Raw genomic sequence first — 16,909 nt, forward strand, 5'->3', positions numbered from 1 at the left:
TAGAGCCTGGGCTGCTGGGAGGCTGCACACAGGGCACTAAATTACTGTGACAGCTGAGGATGGCTCTACAACACTCACGTTAAGCCTTGTACAATTAAATCCAACAAGTTAGAAAGAACAGGCCTCAGAGAGTTCAGCATCATTTAAAATATTGATAGTCACAAAATCTTAAACACACACAGACAAAATCAATACAATCTGTAGCATCCTAAGCAAAAACATGTACAGAGCCAGGGAAGTTTCAGTGCAGTGATCCCCACCGTTGAGCCTCTTGAAGCTTCCTTTATTCACTCAGCAATTATTAACTGAGTGCCAACCCTGCTCCACACACCAAGGTAAGTACAGGAAAGACACGTGGCTGATCTAGCCTGGGGGCCAGAGAAGGTGCCCTGAGGAAGGGACATCTGAGCTGAGATCCAGGGGCTGGAAGGTGTTAACCAGGGCCAGGTGATAAGCAGTGGTGAATATACCCAGCAGAGGGCCAGTGGGCACAAAAGCCATCAGCCTAAACATCTGGAGAACTAAAAAGACTCAATTATTCTAAGTGAAGCAACTCGGGAATGGAAAACCAAAAATTCTATGTTCTCACTTCTAAGTGGGAGCTAGGCTATGCATACGCAAAGGCATATAGAGTGATATAAGGGACTTTATAGCCTCAGAAGGGGTAGGGTAGTAGGGGCCAGGGATAAGAACTACACATTAGGTGCAATGTACACTAATCGACAGGTGCTCCAAAATCTCAGAATTCACCACAATATAATTCATCCATGTAATCAAAATCCACTTATACCCCAAAAGGTACTGAAATTTAAAAAAAATAAACAAAACACATTTTAAAAAGACTCAATGTGCATTTTGCCTTGTTATTATTACTACACACACACACATTTTTTTTTCTTTTCCTAATAAAGAAAAGTGAATGTGCAGATGTACAAAGTAGAACAAGGGAAACTTGGACAGAGAGCGAGAATCCAACTTCCCAGGACCGGACCTTAAGCGGCCCTTGTTAAGGATCTTGGTCTTTATCCACAGAACAACTGAAAGCCATAGGAACAATCTTCTGCAAAGAAGCCCCTTCCCACCCAGCTGTGTAAACAGCCCAAGATGACACAGAAGGGCACTGGCCACAAATATTAAACAGGGAGAGTGAGATGGGCAGGGGAGGGCACAGGCCTTGGCAGGGGCATCCTGTCAGGGCAGGGCCCAGAGAAAACGGTGCGGGACCTCTAAGGACACACAGGGTCACATGAGAGCCAGTGTGCTGGCTGGAGCTTCCTTCCAGACCACACCCACTCACGAGGCTAGAAACCCCCAGCAAGCCGCCTTGAGGTGGTCCCAGCCGTGCCCTCCTCCTCCTCCTATGAGGACATGCCTGCTCTGGGCCCATCTGCACCCCCTAAAACTCCCCACCGGCCCTACAGAGCTGTGGGCCTGACACTTTATCTACTGAAGCCTGAGAAGAGAAAAGGACGATCACCTCTGCCCTCTCCCCGTCTTCTTGGCCTGGTTGCTCCCAAGTCCTCAGAGGTAGGGAGAAGAGAAAGGTTTAAAGAAACTTCGATTTTTTTATTGTTTTTTTTCTTGTTGTTGTTGTTGTTGTTGTTTTTTAAATTCCAGGTTCCTAAAGATCCTTGGGACACAGTGGTCAGCCAAAAAAAAAAAAAAAAAAAGACTGAGTTTCTTAATTGGGTTTTTAAAATTCGAACTCAACACTTTGCCCATTCTACAGAAGCGACACGTGAAGCCGGTGAAGCCAACACAGGCATGAGTCAACTTCCTGGCCACTCAGGGCGTGCAGGGCAGAGGCAGTGGCTATTTTTCACTAGTCTGGCCTCAGCTCTGGCCCTTCCAGGCCCCAGGAGGAAGCCACTATCATCCATCTGCTCAAACCCAGACTGGCCTCTTAGAGGGAAGTCTCAGTCTCAGCACTCCTTCCCAAAAACCCTCAAAGTGACTCAAAAGAAGCAGGTCAAAAGATACATCTCACAAAGAAGCCCAGTAGCTGTCTGCTCAGGATGAGCGGAGAGAAAAGACTGCGCTTCTCTCTGGCAGCGGGTTCCCCTGGAGGAGTAGCTGCAGATGATCTGATTTGCTCAGAGACAGTTGCACGAGCGCATTCCCACGAATCCCCTGCCCTCCCAAACGTCCAGGTGAACTCCCAGAGCGTTTCAGTTGAGATTTTTAATGGAACGTTAACAGGGAGTTTATTCTGAGAGCTCAAATGACACCCACGCACTGGGAATTGGGAAACAAGGCTGTAGGCGGGAGGGCAATGGACAGAGGAGAGAGAATGGTGGCCGCGTTAAAGTACATGAATCCGGAGTACCAGTTCCCAAACCTGGCTGTGCATCAGACACCTGGAATAGGTATAAAAAACACAGATTCTCAGGCTTTATCATGAGAGATTCTGATTCAGTGGGTCTGAAGAGGGGCTTGACTTTAACCAAGCACCCTAAGGGGATTCCAAGAAGTCCACTTACATTTGAGAACCTCTATGCCCCCAAATTCTCCTAGGATGACCCAAGAGGTGACATTTCACCTGAAAGAACAGTGGTCCAGATTCCTACTCACACCTGGTTCTGTGACCTTGGTCATGCCGTGTGGCTTTGCTGAGCCTCAGTTTCTCTACATATTATTAAAGGGGGAGGGTGTTATAATATTTCATGGTACTCTCAGGAGGGTTACACAAGAGTAAATGATTTGAAAGCACCTAGCATCATACCCGCTCATTATATAATAGTTTTCCTCCCTCCTTCCTTCCCACCTTCCTCCCTCCCTAATATCAGTCTCAAACCCCTTCATCACCTTCTCACTATGAAGCTACCAAAGCCAATCCTCTAAACTATGGTGGTTCCAGAAAACCATGTTAAACACTCTGAAAGCAAATCAAAGCTCTAACTCTAGCCAAAATGTTCCAAGCACTCTGTTTACCAGACTGTCCCATCCACAGCAAGCCCAGGGAAGAGTATTCTTCCCACAGAAAGCAATGAATTCACAGCCTCATTGGAACCGCAATTCGCTCGCCTATGGCCTTCTGCCTTCCTTTCCACCTGCCCTCTCCCACTTCAATCTCCAGCTCCCCGTCAAAGTCCCAACATAAGAAGTATGACTGTGCTCAAACATCTGACCTCACAAAGAAATCCAGTTCATCTCTGCAGGAGCACACCTCCCCTCTCCCCAACCTGCAATTTCTCCTCTGAAACCTGCTATTCCAGGGGCCTGGATGAAGGTCAGGATAGGTACTGGGTGGACATTGGGTGGTGCTCCAAGAGGCCACCTCTAGAATTAACAACACAATTTCCCATTGATGTCATAATTTAGAGCTCCTGGAGTAACCATAACAATAACAGCATTTACTACTGAGCCTTTAATATGGGCAATACCCCCTCCAAAGCACCTTTAATAAACAATTCCTTTATCCTCATGGCTCTCTGCTAGAAGGAAGGAATCCCCATTTTCACATAAGGAAAATAAGGCACAGAGAGGTTTCATCACTTTACATGGTTCCATGATAGAAGCTGCTGGAACCGGGCTATAAATCCAAGTCCGTCTGATTTCAGTATTTAAAAAAATCATGCTCTAGTCATACTGGCTCTCAAACTTTAGTGAGCAACAAATCACCTGGAAGGCTTTTTAAAACACATCTCTCTGATTCAGTAGATTTGGGGAAGAGCCCAAGAATCTGCATTTCCAACAATTTCTGGGAGTGATGATGCTGGTTCAGGGACCTGAAGGGAGAATCACTGAACTAAAGCAATGTCTTAACCCCTCGACGGCACGTTAGCAACAACTGGGAAACTTTTAGCACTGCCAATACCTAGGTGCCTCGTTCCAGATTCCAATTTCTCAAAATAACAGCTTCGTCGAGATACAATTTACATACCTTAAATTTCATCCTTTTAGATTTTATACTTTGGTGGGTTTTAGTATAATTCATGAAGTTGAAAAAAGAGATTACAAAAATCAATCACCGCTATCTAATACAAAAACATTTTCATCACCTCCAAAAGAAACCCCCTGTCACCACAATGGGTATTGGCAGTCACTCCCTGATTACCCTCCTCATCTCACCTACTCCCAGCCAAAGCAACCGCTAATCTGCTTTCCATCTGTATACATTTGCCATTTTAGATATTTTATTTCAATGGACTCATGCAATATATGGTGCTTTGTAAATGGTTTCTTTCACTTAGCACACTGTTTCCAAGGCTCAGCCATGCTGTAGTATCAGTTCTTCATTCCTTTTTATGGCTGAATAATATACCATTGTATGGATATACCATGTTTTGTTTATCCATTCATCAGTTGATGGACATTGGATTATTTCCACTTTTTGGCTATTATGACTAATGCTGCTACAAAGGCTTGTGCACAAGTTTTAATGAAGACCCAGATTCTGCTCTAACTGGGTCTGGGGTAGGATACAGGGACCCATAGCACTGGTATTAATAGTTTTTAAAAGCTCCTCCAGGAGATATTAATGTAGCCAAGATTGAGAAATGCTGGTTTAGAACTTTATTACTTGGAGTGTGGTCTATAGACCCACAGCACAGTATCCCCTGGAATTTATTAAAAATATGGACTCTCATGCCCACCCCAGACCTTTTGAATCAGAATCCACATTTTAACCAGATCCCCAGCTCCTTTGTGTGTGCATTAAAGTGTGAGAGGCACTTGTTTAGGGAGCTAGTCTGGGTTCTTACTTACCAAGCATAATACTGTTCCTTTGACAAAATGTACACCAAACTCTGAATAAGAAATGTACTAGGAACTGCTTTTATCCCCTGCACACAATTCCAAAACAAATTGGGAACAGAGAGTGTCATACAGCCTCAACCATGTATCTAGTACACAGCAAAAAGTGTGAGATAAAGACGCTGTGAATGAAAACATCAGTGAGCCCCTGAATCCCTCAATGTATCCAGTGTGCTTTCAGTGGACCAGCATCCAGAAACAGTGAGCTCTGGGGCTGGCAGCACCATGATAGACCACACATAGTATAAAGGAAGCTCTTAAATGGTGAATAAGTCTGTGCTGGAGATCCCCTGGGGTCTGGAGTAGGCGGGAAAACATCAGAGTTTCTGCGTCTGGGCTCCATTCCCAGGCAGATCTCAGAGCCAGGGCTTTCAAAACAGATCTGTGGCCATTGGCCAGCTGACAACCAGCAAGCGCGTTTGCGTCCTAAAAGCACACTGGGGAATTCGCAAGCAGAGGCCCCGGGGCCTCCCTGCTCCCGTGCAGGTGAAGTAAAGATGGAAGGAACAAACCATCCAGGAAACAAGATCAGGGCCTTGCTCTGCTAGCTGAAACCATTAAAATGCACGGCCAGCGGGACAGATCTAGAAGCACGGCCAGGACCTCTGCCCAGGGAAGGGTGGGCACGGTGGAGGAAGCAGGCATACCCCTGAGGTTACCAGAACCAGAGCCTCCCAAATGAAAAGGAGTGGGCTCTTCATCCAACTGCTGCTCAAAATACTCTAACCGTTAGCAGAGGGGGCAGTAATAGAGCAGCAGCTTCTGTTTTTCAATGGTTCATATGCCTGGCAGAACTGAACACAGCAAGGCAGGTAATTTAGTCTCATTTCAGAGATGAAAAACAAAGATGAGGCTCCAAGAAATTAAGAGCTTTGTTCCAGGCCACACTGCTATAAATGACAAAGTCAAGATTTAGAACCAAGCCCATTGACTTCCAAAGCTCACACTCGTTACGCTATGCCCCAGTGGTGCAAGCAAATGCACCCAGGTCAGTCCCAGGCCCATTCATTCTACAGGTGAGGAGGCTGAGGCCAGACAGCAATAAAGTGACCTGGCCAAGGTCCCACAGCTGGGCCAGAACAAGTGATACTTCCCCTCCTTCCTCAGGAACAAGGATGATTATGGGATAATGGAGGAACAAAATGTTCAGGCAAATCTCAGATCGCTATAAACATTCAGGTTTAGAAGTCAAATAAGAGGAGGGTAGCTTGGTTAACTGTAGCTGATGTTCCAATGCAAAGACTGGTCAACTGTATACAGTTTGTCACTTGTGCCCACAGCTAAACCCTTCAAGTCTTCCGAAGCATCCACAAGTGACTGGAAGGGACTTCTTCAACATGCCAAGTTGACCTACCTAGTTCATGATAAAATTATCAGAATACCTTCCTTACTAGCTGCCAGCTAATCTGCTTCCCCAAAATGTGTAAAACACATTCCCCAGATTGCTGGGTTTTCCTCTCCCTTTCTCCTCTCAATTTTGTTTTTGCCTTTATTTAACTCTGTCTCCCAACTGACTTCCTTGCATATGATAACGTGCATGAAATAGCAAATGAATGTCTCCAAGTTATTCTTTGATATGGACCCGGCGATTTCACTAAAGTATCTTCAAGGCTGTGCCAAAGTCCTTCCAAGCAAAACTTGCTGTGTGGCTCTAAAGGAAGGCCTGTCTGCTGGGTGTTCTCCTGTATCACCCCCTCCCATAGGCCTGTCTGCACGTAAAGAATGATCAACCACACCTATTGCACCTCTGTTGCCTCTTTTGCACTGATCAAGCGCTCCGTGTCTGGCCCCAAGACCTCCTGGTCCCTGATCACCTCTTTTTCTACCTCATCTATCCTCTGCTCCAACCTTGTAGCCACTCATGTCTTGCAAAATGCATCCTCCACGTTCCTGCCGTGGTACCCTACCAGAGCTGGGATGGCCTTCCCCCACCTAAAAGGGTCTTCTACCTCCTAGCTCCCCTGGCGGCAAGACTCACCCTCTCCTCTGGATTCCTCTCCAGCTTTTTTTGTTGTTGTTCATTTCCCTCTTGGTCTCTTACATGAAATAACAGTCTCCTGAGGACAGGAACCATGCCTTATCAATCTGAGCTAGTAAACATGTTTTCAGTGCCTGAGATCTTCAGGAAAGAAAAAGACAAGCAGAAGCTAGTTCCTGCCCTCAGAGAGTTCAAATTGATTACAGAACTGACATGCTGGTATGTAAAAATCTACAATCCAATAGAAATCCTGGAGAAAGGAACAGGGGAGAGTAACTCCTCAGTGAGTATATAGCTTCCTTTTGGCATTGATGAAAATATTTGGAAATAGATAGAAATGATGGTTGGACAACATTTTAAACATACTCTGCCACTGAATTGTACACTTTAAAATAATTAATTTTATGTTACGTGACTTTAACCTAAATAAAAACAATGAATACAGGTTAAAAAACATAGAGCTCAGATCCAGTACAGATACACAGTACAGATATATAAAATTCTGTGATAAAATTGTTATGATAGATTTTGTTTTTGCCATGTTTCTTCACTCCATTTATTAATTCCCTCATATGCAAGAAAATATTCACTGAAAATAACTAACTGAACATCTCTAAGTTATCCTTTGACAAGAAACAGATGGTTTCATTCAAGAAAGAACAGAAGAGTTCCAAAAGCTTAGGCACTGAAAACCATGTGTCAGGTCCTCTAAAAACTAAATATAGGGTTACGCTATGATCCAGCAGTTCCATTCTAGGTATATGCCCAAGAGAACTGTCCACGCAAAAACTTGTATCCAATGCTCGTAGCAGCATTACTCATAGTAGCTAAAAAGAGGGAACAACCCCAGTGTGCATCAACTGATGAATGGATAAACCAAATGTGGTCTATCGAAACAATGCAGTATCATTCAATCATAAAAAGGAATGAAGTACTGAGACATGCTATAATATGGGTGAACTTTGGAGACATTCTGTGACACAGGCACAAAAGGCCACATCGTTTATGATTCCACTTATACACAATGTTTATAATAGGTAAATCCATAAAAACAGAAAGTAGATTAGTGGTTGCCAGGGGCTGGGTGGAGGAGGAAATGGGAAATGACTGCTAATTGGCATAAGGTTTATTTTGTGAAGGATAAAAATATTCTGGAATTAGATAGTGATAATGGCTATATTACTTTGCAAATTACACTAAAAACCACAAAACTGTATACTTTAAAAGGGTAAATTTTATGGCATGTAAATTAGATTTCCATTTTTAAATTTTTTTTAAAAACAAAATAAAAAAACACTAAGGCTCCAACTAAAGACTGAGAATGTCAAACCCTCTGTGTTTCCCTCTCTGAACTCTCATGTGGGTGAAAGCTTCTAGACATGCAGATTTTCCAAAGGCCAAATGATCTCCTTCCTTATCAGTCCCCAAACATGCAGTAGGCACACAAAGACCTTGAGGTGGTGGTGGTCACAGGAAGGTCTACTGGTACACATCACCTTGTCCAGTCATTCCTAGTACAGCATTTTGTGCATCATCTCACCCAGTGGTGTTCAAATTATGCTCCTGGGTTTTCCTAGGGCTGACGAGTTTCCTGGGACATGGGGATGTCAGTGCTAAACCTAGGAAAGGCATAGGTAACCTGGACAATTGGTCACCCCAGCTCCTGAAGAGCAATGAACAACGGACAAAGAGTCTGCAGTCTCCAATCCCAACCAAGGCCCCATTGACCACCGCAACCTCTCTTTTCATCTCCTTTACGTGCTGGGCTTTTCCTACACTTGAGATTAAGGAAAAGTATTCTGTGGCTGAAACTTGTTTCAAAATCATTATCCAAGCCATCATTCTCCCGATGGTTCTCATCAGCCAAAGCCCAGAGATAGCATTTTCAGGGAGATGACTCTAATCAGTAAGACAGAATCTCACTGTAAGGGGCAGGGAGACTGATCAAAGTCTCCCAGTCATCCAGGGAGACCCCTGGATGAGGTCCAGGGGTGTACAGTGCTGATGGCCTGAGCAGGGCTGGACTAGGTTCTTAGTTGCATCCACTACCACTGCCTTTCCAGTCAGCAAGTGTCTCTCAGAGGAGAAGGTGTAACTCCATGGACAGACCTCAGTTTGAACTTCTTTTGAAACCCAAGAGCTTTACAGATTTCTGAAGTCTTGTCCAGCACCTACTTTCTATGATCCTAGGCTCTGATAGCATTCCACCCATAAACCTTCGGCTCTGTTTTCAATACACTGAAGCCTTCTTACTATGAACACAGGTGACTCTCTGCCAGAGGTCTCTGTTTCTGGTTGTGAAAGCACGTCCAACCCATACTCAGAGTAAGCCAGAAATATCAGAGAGTATTAATTCTGGCTCCCAAAGCAGCCTTCAACCAAAATAAATGGGGAATTTGTAGATATAACAGCTCCACCTCTTTGCCCATCAGCAGGAGAACTGTGAGGCATATTACACCATGTCCCAGAGTTCCTAAGAAGATCTGAGCCATTGTCCATGGTAGTGACCTACTCAATAATGCATCTTATGTTGCTTCCCCATCTCACCCCCGTCCCGCCACTCCCTTACTGGTATGTCCATTGATTACATCCCAAATAAGCTACTTGCACCAAACTCTATCTCAAGGTCTGCTTTGTGGGGGTGGGGGGAGGAGGGCAACCAAAAATTGATCCTGTGACACATTTTGTGGAAACAGCTATTTGAAATGCACACACACACACACACGCACACACGCACACACAGTGGCCCACAGCCATTCCATAGCAAACATCCAACACAGAGCTCAGGACTTGGTCAGGCCAACAAACCGACAATCACTGGGAGTCACCCTGAACAATGCACGAAATTTCAATTTACTTAAATATAATTTTTAAAACTGTATTAAAAGAAATAAATATGCAGCCATTTGCAAAATATAAAGAATTCCATGGGTGCTTTTAAAAGCTGTAATTAAGTGAATAAAAGCCACTTACTTATAAAAGGCCTGGTTTTCCACTCCACACTTCCAAAGATGTTTGCAGGCAGCTGGTGTTGAAGTATGGAACGCCAACATGGCTTTTTTCTAATTAAAAAATAACAAAACAAGAAAAGGCATGTAAAACACCACTTACACTTTCCATGGGGTTGTTTTTTTTTTCAGGTGTTTACCTCTTTGTATCCTGTCTCCTATCACACAGACTTGAAGTAACTTAACATATTGCTGTGTTCTTTACAGTGTCGTTAACATGGTATTTACCCCTCCCTCACCCTTTGCAGATATCACTAATGTATTTAGGACCTGTTTCTGATCAAAATCAGCCTCACAATGCTTCTCAACACTCCAGACATCATATACCTCTCTGTCACACTGGAATTAGCCTAAAAACATATTTGCCTAACTAGTACTTGAGTTGATAACTAATGACAAGAAAACTTGCAAATTTCTAGAGCTAGCTCTGAGGTTAATATTTTGTTAATGGTCTCCCCACAAATGCATTCCCTGGTGAACCCACAACCTGTATCTAGTAACTCCCTTGTTTTAAGACTCTCTGGATGAATAGGCTCTGTTTATAACACTCTAATGAGCACTGGTTGTTGATATTTAGCTTTGTAACTATTCTTTATTTGTTTCATATGTCTGTATCTTGGCAAAAAGAGGTAGGGAGAGGATCCATCTTTTATTTCCAAAGTCTATCCCAGTCTGTTTTGTACACAGGTTTGTACAATCAGCATTGCTCACTGACTTTACTGCTCAATGTACAAACCCAGTACTCATTTGTTTGCCTCTAAAATATTTTCAGCATAAGCTTTCATTATCATCAAACACTTCAAAGTCATGGTCTTTGTTGACTACAATACTAATGGCATATTTTATTCCTGAATCTCTCTCATGCACACACAATAACAGGCAGTTAAAAAAAGCAGTATCTGACCTCCTTCTGGGTGCCAATCACATAAAATGTCTTCCCTTCAAACTTCAATTTGCAGACATCTGGCCTAAGAAAAGAAAATCTCTGGGTAAGAAGAAAAAAAGTGGCAGCTAACCAAGGTACCTGGGTTTCCCATAGGAATCTGACTGACTCAAAAATGCCAGGCAGACTGCAGTGAAACAAGATATAATCTTATCATTGGTGAAGGTCTAATGGGCAGCGAAAAGCCCTGAGTAAATTATACGGCAATTCTCTTTCCGAGAGAGGATCCGCACACAGCTCAGAATTATTTATTCTATTATTTACAGTCAGGCTGCATCTTTCTTTCAAGAAGTTCTAGTGTTCGTTAACATTAACGACCAGAACAATATTAATTGCCCCGCCCACTTAGCAAGGTGGGAAGAACGTGCTGATTTCAGATTCAGTTCATGAAATGACGTGGATTCACAGTATCTGACTTTCTCCTCCCTCTGCATCCATTTCCAAGAAGCAAATCCACTGCGATGCAAAATGTTCACTCCTGTTTTCCCTGTTTACAAAAGAACTGTGTTCTTATATATTGGAGTTCCCATTCTTTTCAGCAAAGACTGGTTTAAATAGAAACATGTGACCCAATTCTGTCCCATTAGATATACAGGAGGTCTCCTACAGGGCTTCTGAAAAATTCTCCTTGTTTGAAAAGGAGACACATGGAAGGGGCTGCTCTCCTCCAGGCTCTGGGCATTGCCGTGGGGAGATGTGCAGGCCAGTCGCACGCATGCCCATCTCAGGAGCGGGAGCCTCAGGACCAATGCGCCTGCCCAAGGATGGCAGAGGAAAAAAAAAAAAAGAGACCTAAATCCTTTCCGGCATTTAAGTTAACAGGCGTTTAAGTTAACAGACCGTGGAACTGCTCCACATTTGCTTTGTGGGCTGATTAGTCCTCTTATTTGTAAGCCATCATGAGTAGACATTCCTGCTACCTTTTGCCAAAAGCATCTTCATGGATACACTGGATCACAAAGGGTAAGTTTGCACCCAGGATTCAACAGAGGAGGAGAGTGGAAAGAAGTGAGTTGGGGAGAGTGGATCCTGAGTTGTTCATGGGAACTCAAACCTTTACCCTGCCCTGACCTAATCCGTGTGCCCCCCTTAGCCACAGCAGTAGAAGCTACTGGTGAGGAAATACTGGATACCTTCTCTTCGAAGGCAGAGCCCCTGAGCCCACGCCTCCTAAGTTGACTCCTCAGCTTGGCATTTCCAAGTCCCCACCAAAGGCAACCTAGATGTTACATCGCTTTATGATGAAGCCCCAAGGCAAGGAAATGAATACCAGGCATTCTACCCGATGCTTGCCCAAGAAGCCAAGGAGGGGACAGAGGAATCAAGATTAAGAAAAATGGAAAGTCAGTTTTCCAAAGAGGCACTCACCATTTTATCAAATGGATTCTCTTATTTCCCTGGAATACCACAAAGCCTGCAGCTGTGAATCCTAAAAATGTTGTTGTGCCTGTTGAATCCTGGGAAAAAGATAGAAAAATCTGTTTAGATTGAGGAAAATAAAATAAATGATAACCAATATACTCATTCCTCCTCACCCTAGGTTGAGACTAATTCCAATGATTATAGCGATAAACTGAGTTTCTGAGATGGAACTTCTAAGAGCAAGCCGTTCAAAGTCTGGGTGAAGTCCAGCAATATGTAGCTTTTCCCTTTGAGGAGTGGACCTTCTGCCCTCTAGGAACCTCCTGGAAAAATATAAGTTAGTCTCAAATCACTATGTCTACTTCCAAGTGTCTTCTGGGGCTGCCTGTGTTCCAGGTCTGCTTTGTCATGTGAGCAAACTGTTCCTGGTTGCCATTCGCACTCTAACGTGATGAAACCAAAGCCCTGAGCATCGAATTTTCTGGAAATTTCAGTATAAAAATATCTCCAGAAAAGCTTACTGTGCTTCCAGCCTAGACCAGGAAAACTAAGCATCTCGTAGATAAGTGAAGGCAAAGGAATAACAACACAAAGATCAAGTCAGTCTCCAAGAAATAAATAAAATAGAGTTCAAATTTCCGCGTAAAAAGTCAATTCACTAAAATGAATAAACTGATTAATACCATTCTAGGAAAGAGCTGCTGGTAAATATTCCAACACATTTGTGTAGGCAGAACAAGAGGATGTAAATGCCAGTATGGACAAGTAACCCCGACTCTCCGCCTTGGCTACACATTGGAAACACCTGGGGAGCCTGGTCTCCACCCCTGGCAGATCCTGACATAATTGGTGTGGGATCTGTTCTGGCCAGCAGGGGCTCATGAAGCTCTCCAGGTGCTTCTAATGAGCAGCCCAAGCTGAGACCTATAGGACTAATGCTTTACCAAATATCAGGCAGTCCAATCTGGGTAAAGAAATATGCCACTAAAACTCCAGAACTTATCTTTAAGAGCCTAACTGATAAAATGCTTAGTTTAGGATTAGGACTAGTGTCTGGCTGATGCATAGTCTAATATATGGAAAGAAGAACATTGCTTCAGTGAAACATTTATGGAAAATGTATCTGTAAGTATCTCCTTGGGAACTTGATTTAAAAGGCAGATTCCCCAGTTGTACCCCCAGAATTCTGATTTAGTTGCTCTGGGGGGAGGCCCAGGAGATTCCGATGTAAGTAGTCTGTGTTTCATCCTTGAGAGAAACGCTATCAAATATGAGTAAAGGAAAAAATAAAAACGAGTGTTCCTAATGCCAAAATGCAACTTGAAATCTTTCTTTTTTTTCCTTCCACTTTCCCATTTTTAAAAACTGCATTCTTGCTGGCAATGGCCTTGAAAGTAAATGTGTCAGGAGCCTGAAACTCCTCAGGGGCCAAACCATCTATTTGATGAGTGAATCCATGGATGTTAATTTAGGAAAATGTGGCTACCACATAGCAATCAATGAACAATTGGAAGACTCTGACGGAGAAAATCAGCTGCCAAAACAGGTAACAGCTGCCCACTGTTGTCCCTTCCAATGAGGGACCGTGGGCCAGGCTGTGGGAAAGATTTAACAAGGCTCTGCCAGGCCTGTGCACAGATAAACTCTCTCTTTTATTTTGCAAAACAACCATTATATGGTGACCTGCTGTGAGGGGCAGTTACCTTGCACGGGTGAGGATCCACCCCGTAGGTTTCCAAAGTGTGAGCTTTCAGGAGCAAGTTAAATTCAGCAACTGGTGGGCTCTGCCCCCTAAAATCACATAAGAAAAGTTAAGGAAGTTAAAATGGAAAAGAATAGAAACATGGAATCCCTTCATTCAGTAAAGTATGGCGGTCTAAGCTAAATAAGGAGAAAAACCCTTACATAAATAGGAATCAGTAAGACTGATCATTATTTCTCACCACAAGGAGTCCTTTGCTAAGGAACCCGAGCTTGTGTTCTCTAGCTAATTGTTCCATAACAAACCAATACACACTCTGAGCACTCCAGTGACCTGTACAGTTAATCAAGGTTATCAAGTTACCAATAAGTAGGCCCTTGCAAATTCAATCTTAATATGAAACAAAACTCATCATCTGTTCTTTCTGATAATTAAAAACATTATCCAGGGTAAATGGCATGCCTTCTTGCTCAGGGAAAACAAAATGCACAATCCTGTTACCCCATCAACAAGCCTAAACACAGCCGTCAGGGCCAAAAGAATTGTCAATCATCCCACAGAGAGCTCTGGATTTCAAAGGAAATCTTAACCACTAGTCCTAGCACTGTCCTGCAAAGTAGTAAACAAGGTCTTGGCCTCAGGGAGAAAAGGCCTACAAATATAGATGACCGTGAAGCCCTTTCAGGGCTAGCATCTAAACAAAGATTATGCAACATTTCAAAGACCCCACTTTGACTAATATTAATATCCCACATGTACTTTAGAGAATCTCAATCACTCCCCAAGGATAATTATGTCATTCTAGCAACCAAGCAGAGTTTGCTAAAGAAAACAACAGGAATTCATTTTATTTTCAAAATGTAAAATTATATTACAATATTAAATCTATCTCTACTTAATTTCGTTCCCAGAGATGGATTGCCCCCCCACCCCCTCAAGATAGCAAAGAGTCATCATGCCTCTAAATCAAAACAGTATCCCATCTACTTTCTTCCTAGAGCCCTTCACAATCTCTTTACCTTTAGTGCACTGGAGTTACACTAATGTCTGAAGTCACTGTGGTATGTCTAGGGAGCATCTTTATTTATTCATCATGAGCAGCACAGTGTAGATCCTTTTAAACCAACAATGCATTTCTTTCTTTGACTATTTCATTCTCTTCTTCCCTTCCCCACTTCCTCCACCACTCTCTCTCACTACCACTCTCTCTCTTATCTCCTTTAAGAGGCCCTAATAAAAGGGTCTTGAAACTCCTAGGTCTATCTTCCATGTCTTTTAATCTTTGTTTAATTCTTTATATATCTGTCTTTTGGTAGTATGCTCTGAATTATTTCTTTTTTTTTTGATACGGAGTCTCGCTCTGTCGCCCAGGCTGGAGTGCAGTGACCGGATCTCAGCTCACTGCAAGCTCCGCCTCCCAGGTTTACACCATTCTCCTGCCTCAGCCTCCTGAGTAGCTGGGACTACAGGCGCCCGCCACCTCGCCCTGCTAGTTTTTTGTATTTTTTAGTAGAGACGGGGTTTCACCATATTAGCCAGGATGGTCTCGATCTCCTGATCTCGTGATCCGCCCGTCTCGGCCTCCCAAAGTGCTGGGATTACAGGTTTGAGCCACCGCGCCCGGCCCTGAATTATTTCTTAATTCAAACATCCAGCCTGCTAATTTATTCTTCAGCTGTGCACATTCTGTGCACATTCTGCTGCTTCATTTCCAATGTAATATCTATGTGCATCTTGAAACAGCAGTCTGTTCTCAGCTCATGATCATGAATTCCTCGTATCCCTCTGAGGGTACCACTCATTTCTATTAAGGTCCAATCTTGTTGGCTGCATTAATGTGCTTTCTTGGTGAAGGTCATTTTGTATGCTGACTCAGAGTCTCTAATTCGTGGAGCTGATGTTTCCTTAAGTGTTTGGCGATTCCTGTTGGAATAGCAGGAATTTGCTATTATATTTTTTAATAATATTTGATGTATTTGATGTATCAGCCTCCAGAGGTATTTGACATATTTGATGTATCAGCCTCCAGAGGTTGAGGGAAGAGTGGGATGTGCCATGTGGAAGAGCATGTGATATGATTTGGATTTGTGTCCCCACCCAAATCTCATGTCGAATTGTAATCCCCAATGTTGGAGAAGGGGCCTGGTGGGAGGTGATTGGATCATGGGGGCAGATTTCTCCCTTGCTGTTCTCGGGATAGTGAGTCCTTACAAGATCTGGTTGTTTACAAGTGTGAAGCACCTCCCCCTGCTCTCTCTTCCTCAGGCTCCAGCCACATAAGATATGCCTCCTTCCTCTTTGCCTTCCGCCATGTTTGTAAGTTTCCTGAGGCCTCTTCAGCCATGCTTCTTGTTCAGCCTGTGGTACTGTGAGCCAATTAAACCTCTTAATTGCCCAGTCTCAGGTAGTTCTTTATAGCAACGCAAGAACGACTAATGCAGCATGTATCAGTAACTTGATTTGGGGCCAAAGCTTCTAGTTCTAGGCACACACACAGGGTACCTTCCCCTTAAGCCTGCTGCTGCCCATGACTCAGCACAAAGCAACCAGAGGGAGGGGTCAAAGTTGTCCACTTGCTTCAAATGTAGTTGCCCACTCACTGTGTTGGCTGTTGTGTGTATTCCTGGAAGCACCCAGAACCACTGCTATTCTATGTCTGTGTTTGGCCTGGATCCCTTCTGTTTCCTGTCTTCCAGAGATATTGCAGGATTTCTGATCCAACAATGATATTTTCTTCTATTCCTTTTCTAATGCTTTTCTTGTTATCCATAAGGACTCAGTGAAGGAAGGGAAGATTGCCATAGATGCCACCTTTTTCTTTTTTGTATTTTTTTTTTTTTGAGACAGAGTCTCCCTCTGTTGCCCAGGTTGGAGTGCAGTGGCATGATCTGGGCTCACTGCAACCTCTGCCTCCCAGGTTCAAATGATTCTCCTGCCTCAGCCTCCCGAGTAGCTGGGATTACTGACGCGCACAACCACTACTGGTTAATTTTTGTTTTTAGTAGAGATGGGGTTTCACCATGTTGGCCAGGCTGGTCTTGAAGTCCTGAGCTCAAGGAATCCACCTGCCTCAGCCTCCCAGAGTGCTGGGATTGCAGGTATGAGCCCCCTCACCCAGCCACCGTCCTCTTTTAATAGAAAAGATCATTTGTAAAGCCATC

General features: G+C 43.6%; 1 protein-coding gene across 2 annotated transcripts in view; it reads right to left on the minus strand.

Annotated features, from left to right (window-relative positions):
• Positions 1-16,909, minus strand: part of FRMD3 (FERM domain containing 3) — a 295,333-nt gene that overhangs the window by 47,612 nt on the left and 230,812 nt on the right. For both annotated transcript variants that reach the window (XM_001102733.5, XM_002800151.4), the window contains exons 7-10: positions 13,750-13,837; positions 12,053-12,141; positions 10,646-10,709; positions 9,707-9,795 (exon numbers count right to left, since the gene is read on the minus strand). In XM_001102733.5, coding sequence (XP_001102733.2) covers positions 9,707-9,795; positions 10,646-10,709; positions 12,053-12,141; positions 13,750-13,837 — 330 coding nt within the window. The remainder of the gene's footprint in view (positions 1-9,706; positions 9,796-10,645; positions 10,710-12,052; positions 12,142-13,749; positions 13,838-16,909) is intronic.

Source organism: Macaca mulatta, chromosome 15, assembly GCF_049350105.2.
Source record: "Macaca mulatta isolate MMU2019108-1 chromosome 15, T2T-MMU8v2.0, whole genome shotgun sequence".
Classification (NCBI taxonomy): domain Eukaryota; kingdom Metazoa; phylum Chordata; class Mammalia; order Primates; family Cercopithecidae; genus Macaca; species Macaca mulatta.